We start from the raw sequence: 19040 nt of genomic DNA on the forward strand, positions 1-19040 counted from the left end.
ACCCATGATCATGAAGCTATGGCTTGAGCAATATTAAGATCCTGAGATCATAATATTACTTTTCTAAACTAGGTAACATGACCTCAGAGGTTTCCGAGCCCTATCTGAGGGGCACGGTCTGGGCGGCGTGTAGACAGGCTCCGCCCCCTGCACAGCTGGAATGCGCGCGGATATATCCCACAACTCTGCACAGCTGGAATGCGCGCGGATATATCCCACAACTCTTCGCGCAAGACGAGACGGAACTTCCAGCCTCCAGTGGCGAGGAATGTGATCCGCGTCTGTGGTTTAATTGCACAGCCTGTCAAGCCAGCCGCACTGCATTGGTTGAACAGAACATGTGTTCATGGTCTTTAGCCCTAGGTAAGTGTGTTGCTACCCCTGGATTTGAAACTGTAGTTATGACGATGATGATCATTTTCTAAGTAGACGCTCTTTTTCTTATCCAGCGCGACTAACAGTTCATACAATAAACATTTGAAAGCACAAGGAAAGTGCAGTAATACCAGTGCAACATGCCACGCACTGTACTTCCATTGTTCACAAAGATGGCAGAGTCTAAAACATTTAACGTAGCTGTGCTTTAAACATACCGTTACTTGTAAATGTTTGCACGGTTACAGTTCAGCACTTCCTAATACTATGAATAAAGGATTGACATGTTTAACTAACATTAACAGAATTATTACGACCTGAAATTAACGTGGGATAATGTACTTAAAACGCAACCATAGGCTACAAACATGAGCAATTAAAGCACCGTTACTTTCGAAAGGACACGCGTTTAAAGTAACATTGAATTGCGCATCATTCAAGAAACCGCAGGATTTGCTTTAAATGTAACCAATTAAGTCAAAACTTTACAGATGACAAGACAATATCCAATCTTTTGTATAATACTAGGTGTCTGTCTTGTTATTTGTAAAGTTTGGATCTAATTGGTTATATTATAAGTGCAGTAATCGCTTTCCACATTAAGCGCAATTACACTTAGCTACAGTAGTGCTTAACATGATACTTATGCTTTAAATATTGATTTAAACATTGACGTTTTTGCGTATATAGTACTAGCACGGTGTTTGTCTTGTTATTTATGCTTGGATGTAAATTAAGGTTGGTTTTGAGTACAGCCACGTTATTCTCTTTCAACATTAAAGTGCAATTCACATTAAATGTGATTTATATGCAAGGTAAAGGTCGTTTTTTTATTCTGTTAATATTATAAAAAGTCTCCATCTTTTATTGTAGCATGAGGACGTGCTTATCAGTGTGTAGTACATTGATAATATGTATATCTGTTTGTCTTCTGGCACGGTATTAGTTCAACTACACCATTATCTTACATTGTATAAATGTAAATTATGACTTGTCATGGGACGCTTTTAACGGTTCGTAATTTAATGGCTGGTGTGCAGAAATTATTTTGATGTTTGTGACTTCTGATTACACATTCAATGAGTTTTTGAAGTTAAAGACGGGCGTCTTGCTTTACATAAATTCTACGTTAAGAATTAATCTTTCTTTATCCTGTAATTGAATTAGAATTTACATGTTCTTTGTATAGTTAATTAGGAGAAAAAATAAGTATATGAATAGATATCCGACATATTACAAGTAAGGAACCCGATATAATCTTCAGTAAATGTGAGTGGAGCTTATACTTTGTGGGGTTGGTTTTTACCTTATGAAAGCCAGTTACATACTTTATGCACATTTGATCTTCTGTCCAGGTTGGTGTCATTGCCTCCCTCTCCTGATACACAATATCCATTCGGGAGCTTTGGGAGTGGGACTAATGGTGCTCTACTGTAGGGGAATAGGTGAGCCCATGAACGCACAGGGGGGTTCCTGTGTGGTGACTAGCCAGGTCATGGCAGTATTGCATGTCTATTACTTCATGCAGCATCCACTAGAAGGGAGACTGCCCAAAGAGTCTCAGGGCATCACACTCAGCCATGGCCACAGGGATGAATTAATGGCCACAGATGCTCACAATCCCATTACAAAGCACACATGATTCAAATACCTTTGCTGTCTCCTAGGCAACATGTCCACAGAAGTTATCAAGCCCTGTCTGAGCGAAACGCAGGCCTCTGAGTTGGTGGGGCGTGTGTTTGGGTTGCATGTAGACAGGATCCACCCCCTGCCCAGCTATGACGATCAGAACTTCCACGTGGTGGTGAGCGGGGGTGGGGAGTACGTGCTGAAGATCATGAACTCCATGGACAGCCGTGACCCCGAGATGCTGGACGTACAGACCCATGCCATGATGTTTCTGAGGGAGAAAGGTCTTCCCACGCCCACTGTGCTCCCCACACTCCAGGGGGAGACCATGAGCCTCCAGGCCATCGGTATGTGCCCAGATTAGGACGGGTACAGGGAAACGCAGGACTGATCACACTTCTGTTTCACATGCCATTGCTGGAGTATTAATAGCTTGCATTTATTTTCAGAAAACAAGATTTTAACAAGCTTTAACACCTTTCTAATAGTAAACTGGTAGTTTTCTGAAATATTTAGTGGTTAGGAGTGTCTAAGCTTTTTTTACTGAATACAACATACAAATAATTGCAGTGGTGTCATAGTTTTTATATGTAATTGTTTAAGATTTTTCAAAGTGGAATAGGAATAATCTCAGTATGTAGTGTACTGGTTTCTGAGACAATTTTGACAAACAGCTCCACTTGCTGTGACAGCGTTATTGACAGTGAATACCTCTTTAAGAAATGCAGCAGTCCATTTTGTGAGTTTTGTTCTGCTTGGAAGGGGGGGGGGGTGATATAAACATGAATATATTGAACATTATCCTCAGTCTTCTCTCCTGGCAGATTGTGGCTCAGACTGTAAGCAGTATATTGTGCGGTTATTGACCTATATACCAGGAACACCTCTTGCCAAAATTCCCACCTCATCGCAGAGTCTGTTTGAAGTCGGGAGAATGGCAGCTACTATTGACAAGGTTTTGCAGGAGGTAGGTATTTAAAGTACAATATTGCCTAGAGCAGAGGTGCACAATTGGCGGACCTTGGTCCTATCTGAAGGTTCAATCTGGACCTCGACACATTTCTCATAAATAATTCTTAAATTAACTACTGATGAAGCAATGCAATGCAGTATGTACTCATACTGTGCTGGCTCAGCACAGCTGGGAAAGTCCCAGATAATGCCCCATACTACTGTGTGTTTTCCAAACACGTACATTATTTTAATCACTTCACGATACTTAGCCAATCAAAGCGAATGTTTACAATGCAAGTTAGGAGACCGATGTTGTCAGAGAGAGAGACAGCGAGAGAAGCAAAAGTGGGAGTGAGAGGAGAAATGATAGAATGGCGTGTGCAAAAGTCAAATCAAGCTTTCAAAGTGGAGTGTACAGACTAATATGCCTTTATCCTTCCTGCAGTGAGTGTCAAACCACTCTGCCTGATGTGTTCAGAGGCCGTGGCTCTAATAAAAAGTGCCAACTTGAAGTGCCACTATGAGACAAAACACAGATCTTTTGAGCAAACATATTATGCAAAATAAACCTGAATTATAGACCTGAATTAGCACTAGTCTTGGATTACCCAATGTAAATTTAAGTAGAGTAGTCCTGGACTAGTGCTAATCAAGGTCTGTGAAACCAGCCAAAAATGTGTTAAATTCAACACATTAGTTCTAAGAGTGTAAATAAAAGTAGTCCCCAGAATTTATTTATTCACAGCCTATTTATTTTACCTCATGTTTAATGTGTCTGCATTGAAAATGTGCAATAAATATTATTTATTTATAATATAGTGTACTTTATTAGCTATACATACACAAGAACTACATATGCCCATGAATCATAGCGCAAGTTAGAATTTTTAATGGTCTGGACCTTTGGGAGGAGAAAATTTGAGTCAGTGGACCTATTTGAATTTTAATTGTGCACCTCTGGCCTAGAAACATATTTTGTGGAGTGAATTTGGTTTGTAGTCCTGAAATGTTACAATTATTTACCATGATTATTTTATTCCAGGCACTGCCATGTAGACTAGAGTGGAATGCCAGCAGTTTGTACCTGGAATAAAATAATCAAATAATCATGTAAAATAATAGCGACAGTTCACGGTGGTGAAACAAATTTTATTACTACAAACCGATGGACCTTTCGGAAAAAACAATAGCGACGCAATCGAATGTGCATACAGTTACATTTTTTTTAATGATTTTTGTGACTTCTGATTTTCTCCATTGACTTCAAGCAAAGCAGCTCCAGAGTTGGCACCTCTGTGACGTCATAGCATATTTTTTGATCTCTGAATTCTGCTCCATATAGTTGGACAAGAAAAACTCACTCCACTTGGTTGGTAGTTGCCCCACCCCCCCACTTTGCTGCTATAACAGCCTCCACTCTTCTGGGAATGCTTTCCGCTAGATGTTAGAACATTTTTCAGGGGATTTGCTTGCCTTCAGCCACAAGAGCATTAGTGAGGTCGGGCACTGATGTTGGGCGATCAGGCCTGGCTTACAGTCGGTGTTCCAATTCATCCCAAAGGTGTTCGATGGGGTTGAGGTCAGGGCTCTGTGCAGGCCAGTCATGTTCTTCCACACCAATCTCGACAAACTATTGGTGTATGGACCTGGCTTTGTGCACGGGGGCATTGTCATGGTGAAACAGGAAAGGGCCTTCCCCAAACTGTAGCAACAATGTTGGAAGGGCAAAATTGTCCAGAATGTCATTGTATGCTGCAGTGTTAAGATTTCCCTTCAGTAGAACTAAGGAGCACAAACCATGAAAAACAGCCCAAGACCATTATTCCTCTTCCACCAAACTTTACAGTTGGCACTATGCATTCAGGCAGTTAGCGTTCTCCTGGCATCTGCCGAATCCAGATTCATCCGTCGTACTGCCAGATGGCAGCGAGCTTTATAGCACTCCAGCCGATGCTTGGCATTGCACATGGTGATCGTAGGCTTGTGTGGCTACTCGGCCATGGACACCCATTTAATGAAGCTCATGACGAACAGTTCCTGGAACTTGGTAGTGATTGTTGCAACCGAGGACAGAAGAATTTTGGGTGCTTCAGCACTCTGGTCCCAATCTGTGAGCTTGTGTGGCCTACCACTTCGTGGCTGAGCTGTTGTTGCTCCTAGACCTTTCTACTTCAAAATAATAGCACTTACAGTTGACCGGCGCAGTGACGCACTAACTGGTTGGAAAGGTGGCATCCTACGAGGGTGCCACATTGAAAGTCACTGAGCTCTTCAGTATGGCTCATTCTACTGCCAGTGTTTGTTTGTGGAGATTGCAAGGCTGTGCTTGATTTTATACACCTGTCAGCAATGGGTGTGGCTGAAATAGACTAATCCACTAATTAGAATGTGTCAACATAAATTTGGCCATGTAGTGTAAAAATACCAAACAGTCCGATTAAAATACTGTCCAGATGGCAACCCTAATTGCCACAGACATCTTTATTGTACAATTTTCTTCTTTTTCATGTTTGAATGCTTAAAAAGATGTTTGTTATTAACATTTTGGTTTTGTTAGTTATTTACACAAAAACAGTAAACAAAGATTAAATAAAACTGAAGCTTTAATACCAGATTTCTATATTCGTATCTCTATCATCTTTGACAATGTATAGCAAAGCAACACAACTTAAAAAAAAAAAAAACAACAACTTTATAAATACTTATCCCATCCTAGTTTGCACAGTTTTTTGTGGCTCCGGAGCTGGAGCTGGTGTTTTTTTTTTTTTTTTTTTCTTGGAGTTAAAAAAAAAAAAAAGCCAATTGAAAAAATGTCAATACCTTGCAATGTAGCAGATCCACTAAATTTAATACCAGACAGTATTTCCCTTGGGATGGTATCTTTTCATTCTCTTTGCATGATTGATGCCTACGCAGAAATGTATCTTCATTGCATCACCAAGGCTTCTTGTGTTTCGCCTAGGGATGAGACTGAATAGTCAAACATTCGACTGTTCTTTAACGATGGCCACTATCGACAAATGAATCTAACATTCGATAAAAAAACAAAAAAACTAAAACAAAAAAAAAACATACATTTTATTGTAATGCCTGTACTGATGATTGGCTGTCTATGTAGCAGTAATGAAGATTGACTGGAGGGTGGGTTTATTATTTCTTGTCTGTGATTGGCTAAACTAGAACGTACCTTGGCAAAAAATGTCTTCCTTACAAAAGTACAGCATGGAAATACTCAAGTAAATGAAAATGACGTTAAGTATAAAATTTGTGCGGTGCAATTAAATTACCACAGATCTACTGGTATGTTAACCCACCTAAAAGCCAAACCCCCTTCTGTGATGCTAGCAATGATAGAAAAGGAAAGGGGAGCAACAAACACATTAATATTATACATCGATCAGCCATAACATTATGACCACCTGCCTAATCTTGTGTAGGTCCCACTTTTGCCGCCAAAACAGCCCTGACCCGTCGAGGCATGGACTCCACTAGACCTCTGAAGGTGTGCTGTGGTATCTGGCACCAAGACGTTAGCAGCAGATCCTTTAAGTCCTGTAAGTTGCGAGGTGGGGCCTCCATGGATCGGACTTGTTTGTCCAGCACATCCCACAGATGCTCGATTGGATTGAGATCTGGGGAATTTGGAGGCCAAGTCAACACCTTGAACTCGTGATTCATCAGACCAGGCCACCTTCTTCCATTGCTCCGTGGTCCAGTTCTGATGCTCACGTGCCCATTGTAGGCGCTTTCGGCAGTGGACAGGGGTCAACATGGGCACCCTGACTGGTCTGCAGCTACGCAGCCCCATACGCAACAAACTGCGATGCACTGTGTGTTCTGACACCTTTCTATCAGAACCAGCATGAACTTTTTCAGCAATTCGAGCTACAGTAGTTCGTCTTTTGGATCGGACCACACGGGCCAGCCTTCGCTTCCCACGTGCATCAATGAGCCTTGGCCGCCCATGACCCTGTCGCCGGTTCACCGCTTTTCCTTCCTTGGACCACTTTTGATAGGTACTGACCACTGCAGACCGGGAACACCCCACAAGAGCTGCAGTTTTGGAGATGCTCTGACCCAGTTGTCTAGCCATCACAATTTGGCCCTTGTCAAAGTCACTCAGATCCTTACGCTTGCCCATTTTTCCTGCTTCTAACACATCAACTTTGAGGACAAAATGTTCACTGCCTAATATATCCCACCCACTGACAGGTGCCATGATAACGAGATAATCAGTGTTATTCACTTCACCTGTCAGTGGTCATAATGTTATGGCTGATCGGTGTATAGCAGGGCTGGGCGATTTGGGAAAATATCTAATTGCGTTTTTTTCTCTAAATTAGAGAACAACATTCCTTTAACTGTAGACCCTCCACTGCAGTCTTGTACAGGGGTCGGCAACTAGGTGTGGCCTCGGGCCAATTTTGATCTAATAGTCGCAGGCTGATGGTGTTTTCGCCGGTAAGATGGGGGTAGTTTTGCATTTTCCAGACTTAATGTATTTAACAACAATAATAATTTAAAAACTTTATATATTTTTTTAACAATAGCAGAGTGCTTCACAGAAAGCAATGCAATTAACAATAAGTGAAATATAAATCATAAAGCAGGTAATTAAGTTATACAAACAATTAGTCTCACAGTGATTATATTCAAACAATAACATCTACAATACAAATAAAAAACAAGAATAAACTCTCCCTTAGTCCATGGGCAATATTGTGTCCCGTGTGGTCTACAGGGAAGTCTGCCATTTGCAGACAGCGGGTCTTCATTGTTAAAGTGTGCAGTGAGATAAGATGCGGTCGCTGGTCCTGCTGGATCACAAGTCTGCTGTTGTGGCGTAATATTCCACGTGTGTCAATTCCGTCCCAACTTTATTCCTGCATTCGATGCACAGATCTGCAGGATTGCAACTCGGCTATGATATATGCGAGAGGGATTGTACATCTCCTGTCCAGCGGACGGATGAGCTTTTAAAAAACCCTCTTTGGTCACTGCATTAAAGGCACTATCGAGGTAGTGGGTTATGGCGTTAGTTATCTCCTGGTGCCTTCGTGAGGTCTTGGTGTAACAGCCGCAAATGACTCTGAAATTGTACTTCGCTGTTGCTTGCTACTAGACTGAGTGTCACTGGCAGGACTTCAGTCGATTTTTAGCAACGCGCTCCTCGAACAGCCGCTGCGGCGCTGTTTCCAGTGCTGGTGCAGGAGTTGTATTCCCGTGGGTCGTGGCAACAATTCCGCATAGCTCTTGCAAATGACCTTTTCTGTTTGGTGTCTGTCACTTCGAAGCCGAAATAATCCCATATTACTGTTTGTCTTTGGTATTAATTCGCCTAGTGATCGCTCCGACTCTGCAGACGCCATAATCCCACTCCACCGTGCTGTCCTGTTTGTTTGTTAACGGTGGGCGTGTACGCAGTTGGCTGGGCAGCGCTGATCGGGGAGGACGGAGGTGCGCTCACTCAATTGCTTAGCAAGATGCCACACAAAGAGGACAGTCGTGCTTTTGCTCTGGGACAGACTCGCTGCATATTTTTCATGTCGCATTCACATCGCAGCCTTTTCCGATTAGCTAATCACAATGTTTCAAATCGCGATTGCGGTTCGATTTCGATAAATCGTTCAGCCCTAGTGTATAGCTACATGCATAGCCTGCTATTGCCTATAGGTGACTTTTATTCACTGAAACTCGAATGCACAGGTATGTTTACAATTTGATTTAGCATAGACCGGTAGTTTAGTTGAGTGTGGTTTGGAAAAGTAAATAATTTAGTTTATGATTGTTTAAATTCAGTACGTAGATTGTCTAATACATTTTGTATTTCGCTATGACCGGAAAACATTGCCACAAGGATGCTAATGTAAGCTGCAACACAAATTACTTGACATCAAACTATTACTGAATGAAAATTAAATTGATAATTGAATTAAAATAGAAAAAAACGAAAAACTCTGGTCAGTCAGGTTATATCTGTATTTGCAAAATATTCAGTTCATTTGCACATCAGCTGTGCTGTACTTTTTGCGAGACACCCATATTGTATAAGCAAGAGTTCCTTTAAAAAAAAAAAAGAAATCACAACCTTTGTAGTTAATTTGAAATTGTAATAACATAAAAGGTTGTGACCGTATCAAGAAACCATAACACCTGCTTCCAAAATACGAGTGTCTGACGTGTGAGTTGACAGGTCTGCTTAATGCTGCTGTCATTATGCCATTAATGTATGTCTCCAAATAGGAAGGTATTTTTTAAATGGCCTAATGTTTATTTAACAAAGTTTTTAAGTTGTTTTGTTAGCTAAGTATTTTAAAATAAAGTTCAGAACTTATTGCAATAGCAGTAATTATCACATTGCATTATTTTGACCATTTGTATTATAATTTTCAATGTACGCATTTCAAGGCAGGCTGCAGCTGACGGAACAACATTATTTTACAAATAAAGTCCAGCTAAATTCTTAAACCCTATGTAATGTAAAGTAATGTTAACTTCAGTGTAGCTGGGACTGAGCAGTAGTCTACTCCATGTATTTCAGATGGAGCACCATCACCTCCAGAGACTGAACCGGGAGAACTTTATCTGGAGCCTGTCCAACGTCCACCTGCTGGAGCGCTATCTTACTGCAATGGACGGAGACCCCAGCCAGCAGGTTGTGAGAAACATTATCGAACTGTACAAGAGTCAAGTCCAGCCCAGACTGGGCTACTTCCGAAAGTGTGAGTCTCTCCCTCTTTTTCCCTCTCTCAATTTTACGGATCTGTAAATAACAAAATGAGAACCTGGTTAGAATTCCAGAAATTTAACTTTATTTAAATGCATGGATACCTGGGCAGGTTGTTACAACAAAGCCTGTCTTCTTGGCAGGTATAAACCACGGGGATTTCAATGACCACAATATTCTGATTGAGCCAGAGAAGCCAGCTGAGGGCATCAACAGTAATGGTTTTGGGGAATGGCAACAGCAGGAGCAGCAGCAGAAACGCTACAGAATCTGTGGCGTCCTGGACTTTGGGGACATGTATTATGGCTATTACGTGTTTGAAGTGGCCACTACCCTTATGTACATGATGATTGAGAGCAAGCAGCCCCTGGAGGTGGGGGGTCCTGTGCTGGCAGGCTACGAGAGCGTGATCCCTTTGACCGCGGAGGAGCGGGATGTGCTGTACCTCCTGGTGCTGTGCCGCTTCTGCCAGTCACTGGTAATGGCGCGGCACACCGTGCTGCTGCATCCGGAAAATGAGGAGTACCTAATGATCACGGCACGCACTGGCAAAGGCCACCTACTGCGCCTCTGGAAAATGGGCAAGGAGGCAGTGGAGCAGCTGTGGTTTACCTCGGCCAGCTCTTACCACAAGGCCACAGACAGGCAGTGAGGAAATGGAGAAACAGATCAGCCTTCTGTTGTACAACACTTTGATTGGTTTTAGGTTTTACAAGCTGTAAGGTCTCTTTATGAGCCAGCTCCATATTTTTAGATTTTGATTTTTTTTTAGCTTTAGGGTAGTAATGGTGACCCTGTGGCACGTGGAGCCATTTATGTTGGCATGCCTGGTGAACAGTTATCTGCATTTTTTTTTTTTTTTTTTTTGGGCCAGTTATTTGGGATGTTTGGTTTATTGGAAAACCAATCAGTTTGTTTTACAAAAATGGCTCTGCCATTAATTCTGTTAGCTGTATATATTACATTTACATACTACTAGGCGTCTAACCCAGGATATGTTCTATTTTAAAGAAATTCACAATTTTGTACGCTTTGTATGCGCAGCATTATTTTGACAGGGTTGCTGGGTTTCAAAATGAGGTTATGCAAACAAACCTGACCTAGTTGCTGCCCTAGGCTGGTGTCTACAAGGCAAAAGATAAGATGAATGGGCAAATTTATGTCTTTTCACAATAGACAATTTCCTATGCATAACGGAAGTATGTGTTAAATGTACGATGTTTAGTGTATATTAAACTAGATAAAGTAGATTGTGATGAATCTGAAATTAATCTAGCATTTTAATTCCATGTAGCAGCTTAATGTCATTGTAATGAAGGAATGAGGGGGAAATGCTTATTTTGTGTCAAATTATAAACAAATAAAAGGCTGAGTTAGCTTAACATTTGTATTGTTGTCTTTTCAATTCTGCTTGTCTACATGTGATCTTGTGTTTTTTGTTTTCCCAAAATTTAGGAAATATTTTGCAGTGAGCCGTATTGTAACCTAAACTGTTGTGAAAAAATGCTAAATGTTTTCCTTAGGATTGGATCCTACTCCCAGCTAAAGGTGTAAGAAGAGACTTTGACTAACTTCTACCTCGTAATTTGAGCGAGTAGTAATTTTACTACTAACTGACTTCAAACATGATTCCTAGGAGTAATTCTGAGATGGTTTATGCATACAGGCTCTGGTGAGTGCTATTACTATTTGTTTTGTATGCCTTTAAATTTACAATAAAAGTATAATCTGTGGGCAAAAATGGAATGAGGGACAAAACTAACTTGCATATTTATACTTTTGTTTTGGTCATAATTATCTAGGTGCCTCACTTTATTCAACTTTATATTCAACAACAGAAGTTCCAGTAGTAGACCGGAGCTCTCATGCTCTCCAGATAAGAGAGGGATGATGGGGGTTCAAGGTGGGGGGATGCAATGGATGCAGGTGGTGGTGGGTGGACAGAGAGGTCCTGTCTGTCCACAGTGTTTTTATTTATTTTGTATTGTGGATTGTGGTTTTCTTGGCATGTTTGCTCAATAACTTAATTACAACAGAAAATGAATATAAATATTGTTTTAAAAAGTTGATGTTAAGCCCCTGTATAAACTTTAACATCCCTAATTAATCATTGGCACCTTTGGTAGTTAGCAACATATCTTTGGGCACTCCAGCCAAATAAGGTTCACCATACCTGCTGTAGGGTATTTACAGTGCATCCGGAAAGTATTCACAGCGCTTCACTTTTTCCGCATTTTGTTATGTTACAGCCTTATTCCAAAACGGATTAAATTCATTATTTTCCTCAAAATTCTACAAACAATACTCCATAATGACAACGTGAAAGAAGTTTGTTTGAAATGTTTGCAAATTTAAAAAAAGCACATGTACACAAGTATTCACAGCCTTTGCCATGACACTCAAAATTGAGCTCAGGTGCATCCTGTTTCCACTGATCATCCTTGAGATGTTTCTACAACTTGATTGGAGTCCACCTGTGGTAAATTCAGTTGATTGGATGTGATTTGGAAAGGCACATACCTGTCTATATAAGGTCCCACAGTTAACAGTGCATGGCAGAGGACAAACCAAGCCATGAAGTCCAAGGAAGGACTGAAGGACTCTCATACCATGAGAAACAAAATTCTCTGGTCTGATGAAACAAATATTGAACTCTTTGGCCTGAATGGCAAGCATCATGTCTGGAGGAAACCAGGCACCGCTCATCACCTGGCCAATACCATCCCTACAGTGAAGCATGGTGGTGGCAGCATCATTCTGTGGGGATATTTTTCAGCGTCAGGAACTGGGAGACTAGTCAGGAACGAGGGAAAGATGAATGCAGCGATGTACAGAGACATCCTTGATGAAAACCTGCTCCAGAGCGCTCTGGACCTCAGACTGGGGCGAAGGTTCATCTTCCAACAGGACAACGACCCTAAGCACACAGCCAAGATAACAAAGGAGTGGCTACAGGACAACTCTGTGAATGTCCTTGAGCGGCCCAGCCAGAGCCCAGACTTGAACCCGATTGAACATCTCTGGAGAGATCTGAAAATGGCTGTGCACCGACGCTCCCCATCCAACCTGATGGAGCTTGAGAGGTCCTGCAAAGAAGAATGGGAGAAACTGCCCAAAAATAGGTGTGCCAAGCTTGTAGCATCATACTCAAAAAGACTTGAGGCTATAATTGGTTCCAAAGGTGCTTCAACAATGTATTGAGCAAAGGCTGTGAATACTTATGTACATGTGCTTTTTTTGTTTTTTAATTTTTAATAAATTTGCAAAGATTTCAAACAAACTTCTTTCACGTTGTCATTATGGGGTATTGTTTGTAGAATTTTGAGGAAAATAATGAATTTAATCAATTTTGGAATAAGGCTATAACATAACAAAATGTGGAAAAAGTGAAGCACTGTGAATACTTTCCGGATGCACTGTATGTGTGTCGCTACTCCTGCATATGAAACCGTAGTTATGATGATGATGACGAGTTTCTTAGTAGATGCCCTTAATTCTTATCCGGGCTGATTTACAGATTAAACAATAAACAAAGCATTGACTGTACTTCCATTGTTCAGAAAGATGGTGCTTTAACATACCATTACTTAAGTTTTTGAAAACGTTTTCCACATTAAGCACAATTTTTACTTAGCTACAGACAATAGTTTTTGGTTAAGTTAATGGTGTTTTCATATTTCATATTTTTGACAATTACACATCCATTCCTTTTTTGAAGTTAAACCTGGGTGTCTTGCTTTACATAAATGCTATGTTAAGATTCATCTTTATTCTGTCTTTGAATGTGTTATTTAATTTACGTGTATAGTGTCATTGATGTGTGTTTAATGTGTTATTTTGTATTTCCCCCCCCACAATGCAATACGTATATAAATATATATCCAATACCCCGTTTCCATGTCCATAGAAGTTATCAAGCCCTGTCTGAATGAAACGCAGGCCTCTGAGGTGGTGGGGCGTGTGTTTGGGTTGCATGTAGACAGGATCCACCCCCTGCCCAGCTATGATGATCAGAACTTCCACGTGGTGGTGAGCGGGGGCGAGGAGTACGTGCTGAAGATCATGGACTCCTTGGACAGCCGTGACCCCGAGATGCTGGACGTGCAGACCCATGCAATGATGTTTCTGAGGGGAAAGGTCTTCCCACGCCCACTGTGCTCCCCACACTCCAGGGGGAGGTCATGAGCCTCCAGGCCATCGGTACGTACCCAGATTAGGACGGGTACAGGGAAACGCAGGACTGATCACACTTCTGTTTCACATGCCTTTGCTGTAGCATTAATAGCTTGCATTTTCTTTTAGAAAACAAGATGCAGCTTTTAACACCCTTCTGGTGGTAAGCTGTTTCAGTTTTCTGAAATGCAATTATTTACTAGTTGGGAGTGCGATTAAAGTTTTTTTTTAATTGAATACAACATACAGACAATTGCAATGGTGTCATAGTTTTTATATGTAATTGTCAATGGTATTGACAACTGTCAATTGACAGTGAATACCTCTGTAAGAAATGCAGCAGTCCATTTTGTGAGTTGTGTTCTGCTTGGAAGGGGGATATTAAAACATTATTATAAATAACATTATCCTTGTTCTTCTCTCATGGCAGAGTGTGGCTCAGACCGTAAGCAGTATATTGTTTGGTTATTTACCTATTTACCAGGAACACCTGTTGCCAAAATTCCCACCTCATTGCAGATTCGGTTTGAACTCGGGAGAATGGCAGCTACTGTTGACAAGGTTTTTGCAGGAGGTAGGCTACATTTAAATATGATTGTCTGTACAGTGTCTCTACTGCTTCCTCAAAACATGCTTACCATATTGCGGGAAATGTTGGTGAGGAATTTATTGTGGTGTTATTGGCGGATTTGATTGAATTATACTTCCGCCTAATAAGCTATCCCACCCTTTGAATGTGCTGCATGGAGGAAAAGAGGAAATTATGAATGGGATTCAATTGACCAGCATTTTCTAAATTGCAGCCTGTAGTACCTTACTATGTACCTTCTTTTTTAAGACTTTTTTAATGCTGTGAGCAGAAAATAACGACTGATTTTACATGTTAGAATGTCTATTAAATTAAGTCTTTTTGTTTTAAAGAGTTAAAATATTGAACTTTTTTCATTTTAATCACCAGTTGAAAAAATGTCACTGTCTTGCAATGTAGCAGATCCGCCAAATTCAATACCAGACATTATTTCCTGTTATATGGTATCTTTTTATTCACTCTTTCACTACACAGAAATGTCTCTTAATTGCATCACCAAGGCATCTTGTGTTTTGCATGTCTCTGTTACTCCCAGCACAGCAATCTACAATTTGCAATTACATTTTTAATTTTAATTTTCAATGTGTCCATTTTAGTTAAAAACATACAGACTTGGCAGTGTGTGTTATGGCTATTCTTTTAATTGATACTATATACAAAATAATTATAATAACACAAACCATATCAGTAACACCAAACCATATCAGTAATCTTCAGTGTGGCTGGGACTGAGCAGTAGTCTTCTCCATGTGTTGTTTCAGATGGAGCACCCTCACCTCCAGAGACTGAACTGGGACAACTTTATCTGGAGCCTGTCCCATGTCCACCTACTGGAGCGCTATCTTACTGCAATGGACGGAGACCCCTGCCAGCCGGTGATGAGAAACATTATTGAACTGTACAAAAGTCAGGTCCAGCCCAGACTAGGCTCCTTCCGAAAGTGTGAGTCTCTCCCTCTCTCTCTCTCTCTCTGTCTCTCTCTCTCTCTCTCTCTCTCTCTCTCAATTTTACGGATCTGAGAACCTGGTTGGAATTCCAGAATTTCAGCTTTATTTAAATGGATACTTGGACAGGTCATAACAACAAAGCCTGTCTTCTCGGCAGGTATAAACCATGTGGATTTCAGTAACCAAAATGTTCTGATTGAGCCATAGAAGCCAGCTGAGGGCATCAACAGTAATGGTTTTGGGGAATGGCAACAGCAGGAGCAGCAGCAGAAACACTACAGAATCTGTGGCGTCCTGGACTTTGGGGACATGTATTGTGGCTATTACATGTTTGAAGTGGCCACTAACCTTATGTACATGATGATCGAGAGCAAGCAGCTCCTGGAGGTGGGGGGTCCTGTGCTGGCAGGCTACGAGAGCGTGATCCCTTTGACTGCGGAGGAGCGGGATGTGCTGTACCTCCTGGTGCTGTGCCGCTTCTGCCAGTCACTGGTGTTGCCATGGCACACAGTTCTGCTGCATCCGGAGGATGAGGAGTACCTAATGATCACGGCACGCACTGGCAAAGGCCACCTACTGCGCCTCTGGAACATGGGCAAGGAGGCAGTGGAGCAGCTGTGGTTGGTTTTAGGTTTTACAATCTGTAAGGTATCTCTCTTTATGAGCCAGCTCCATATTTTTAGATTTGTGTTTTGCTTTGTTTTATAGCCAGACCCAAACGTTGTACATAGGCCAGTTTTCATAACCTGCACCTGTGGAGAGTGCCTTGGGGACTTGAGTTGATCTGGGTAACAAAGCCATGTTTTACTTGCCGATCAGTCCCTCCAGGATTTCACGAGTTTCATGGATTTTATTTTATTTCTGTGGCCAAAAATGCTTGGTTTTGAGTTAACTTTTCTGAATTTCTGTGATTTTTAAGCAGAATACATAATACAAAAACAATTAGACACATTTAAAGTGCGGAATTTTGTTTATTTTCCTGAACAAACAGCTCTTTTTCTCAATACAAAGGGGGTGGAGGCTAGCTCAGAATTCCAACATGAAAAAATACATTTCTTGCATTGTGTTAGTAAATGAATCGGATTAATGTTTATTGTACTGCCTGTCAGCCACTTCACACTGAATGCGCTGACAGGTTGGGGTGGGGGGGAGTTACTTGATGGGTTTGGATTGGGTCATTTTCCATGGTTTCTGCAGTAATTGGTCAAAATTACAAACCTGCTTTTGACTTGAAATATATTTGTGCTAAAATTATGGGGATTACCCAATGTAATTTTAGGTAGAATATTCCTAGACTGGTTCTAATCAAGGTCTTTGAAACCAGCTGATAGTGTCTTTACATAGTCAGTGAACCAAGGACTTTACAAATGTAGGATACAATAACCCACAATATGTTTTCAGTACAAAATGTAAAGATCAATTAACCTAACTAAAACATTTGGCTTGTCCAACATATTTTTTCTTGTTTTAATTGCAAGAAGTGCTAACAAGAAGTCAAATGCAAATGCACTACTCAGAAAGGAGAATTGATTTTAGCAACTGTTTGTGAATGAGACCAAATTGATAGATTTTATAATCTCATTGTCTTCCGTCAGCAAAACATCAATGGTGCTCGACAGTGATTTCGATCATGTTTGTTTACATTCCCGGAAAACACATCTTTATTCTGTCTGTCCATCTCTATTACACATGAATTAAGCACCAAACAAAACAACATGCACATCTATCAATGTAATAATATTCGTTGCTTTCTCTTTTGGCCATCAATTAAATTAAAAGCATGGTATTCAATTTGTGGGATAATGTGTTTGCATGACTTCAGTTTTAACTCAGTTAGCATCTGCTGTGTGTTCTTTTAGGTTTGATTGATAATAAGTAATTCAGGAAGTAGTCAACCAAAAAAAAAAATCATGACACCGGTAGAGTAGTAGATTAAATTAAAAAGAATGTGTGACATGGAGTTTCTTTGTTTATTTTAAAGTGTGACACTTAGTGATGTGGTTAGAAAGGTTTATGAGAACCTTATTGAATCAAATTATTGTTCTATATATAAAGTGCTAGCACCATGAAATTAACTAGCCATCAATCCTTTTAATGGTTTGACAAACTAATAAATAAAAAAAAGGAACTGTACTTGAAAACAAACAAACAAACACTAATAAGAAAGCCCTGCTGTGCCAGCACGCTGTGTTCAGGACATTTTTACACATGGAAAAATCAAAGCATTAGCCCCTGCACACTCCTAAAGCATAGCTAGCTGCAGTGATAAGGAACTGGTATCAAGTAAGAGCTGCTGTAATGCACTGAGACTGTCTACAGCAATGTGCCACTGATACCTATTTTCAGTAAGCAGATTCATAGGCACCAATTGTAATTTGGTGCCAGTGGAGTGGTGTTAGGAGGTGGGAGAGGGTATTGTGCAGGGGTCAGTAATGTCCTTCTGCATGAATTTGATCTATCTATCTATCATTACACTTGGTGTTCTTCATGCACAATTTTATGATAAATTGATTATGATGTATTTGTTTACCAGACACACTCCACTGCAGACTTAATGTACCTTATTATCTATCATCTTTGATCTAATTACTGATCACAGTTGTTATTGGATTACACTATTAACAAACAACTGAAGCATTTTAAAAAGAGGAAAATGTAACCTCTTTTCAAACAGCTTAACTAAAACCATGAAGGCCTAGGCGTCTTTCTCTGGTCTTTGTTAGACCTGCCCCTCCTGTGGTATAATCTATAGACATATTTGTTTTAGAAAAAAAAAAAAATGTATAATTGTATTTAACATGCATTTGAAATAGCTAACACCAAAAGTGCACCTTTTTTGTAGTAGTTGTTTCCTCTCTGTACATTTTTCCCACCCCAGGTTGACCTGTCTGTATCCCACTGGAAAAAATAAGAAAGAAGACTTGGAAATTTCTCCAATAGTAGTTATATAGTGCACTTTTTTGGAATGGAGGCTGCAGGGGATTTGACCTTTGACCTGAACATGAGTTGAACTCGGGGGGGGGGGGGGCCTTCCTAAGGGGGGCGGGGTGTGTGTGTACCGCGTCACTGAATAATTACCGTATTGATGGGTGGAGTTGACAGGGCACCGAAGGAATGTACAGGGTGGTGGGGGTCTTCAACTGTTTTTCAAACCCTCCAAAAGATTTTTCTTTAAGCCAGACTGATTCTTTAGTAAAATAGCTATTTTTCTCTATACGTGTGAAGCTCCAAAAGAGTTGTATTTAAGCCCTCCAGATTCTTTAGAAAACATAGATATTTTTCCCTACATTAGTGAAGCTCCAAAAGAGCTGTATTTAAGCCCTCCCGATTATTTAGTAAAATAGCTATTTTTCTCTATACGTGTGAAGCTCCAAAAGAGTTGTATTTAAGCCCTCCAGATTCTTTAGAAAACATAGATATTTTTACTTAAGCGAGATCCGCGAGGCTGTCTCTTCAACAGGGGCCAAAGGGGTTACCTCTTTCAAATGGACAAGGGTTATATCGGTCTGGAGCTTTTTGAGCTAGTGGGGGTGGCGAGGAGATGTCTACGTCTTTAGTAACCTCGGATCAGTGATGAATTAGTATATTTGTGGGCGGAGTTGACAGGGTACTGAAGAAGAAATAGCCCATCAGGTTAGAGTTTGGT

At 40.7% G+C, this 19040-nt stretch overlaps 1 protein-coding gene across 2 annotated transcripts; it reads left to right on the plus strand.

The window, feature by feature from the left end:
- Nucleotides 1–203: 203 nt before the first annotated feature.
- hykk.2 (hydroxylysine kinase, tandem duplicate 2) lies at nucleotides 204–11067 on the plus strand. 2 transcript variants are annotated; one of them, XM_066709091.1, is made up of 6 exons: nucleotides 204–363; nucleotides 1731–1820; nucleotides 2043–2351; nucleotides 2829–2971; nucleotides 9500–9680; nucleotides 9829–11067. In XM_066709091.1, exons 1-6 carry the CDS (start codon nucleotides 339–341, stop codon nucleotides 10335–10337), a joined length of 1257 nt encoding a protein of 418 aa, XP_066565188.1. In that variant the 5' UTR covers nucleotides 204–338; the 3' UTR covers nucleotides 10338–11067. The 2 variants fall into 2 exon arrangements, with proteins under 2 accessions (XP_066565188.1, XP_066565189.1); XM_066709092.1 differs by lacking the exon at nucleotides 1731–1820.
- The last annotated feature ends 7973 nt before the right edge of the window (nucleotides 11068–19040 follow it).

The sequence above is a fragment of the Amia ocellicauda genome, chromosome 7 (genome assembly GCF_036373705.1).
Source record: "Amia ocellicauda isolate fAmiCal2 chromosome 7, fAmiCal2.hap1, whole genome shotgun sequence".
NCBI lineage: Eukaryota > Metazoa > Chordata > Actinopteri > Amiiformes > Amiidae > Amia > Amia ocellicauda.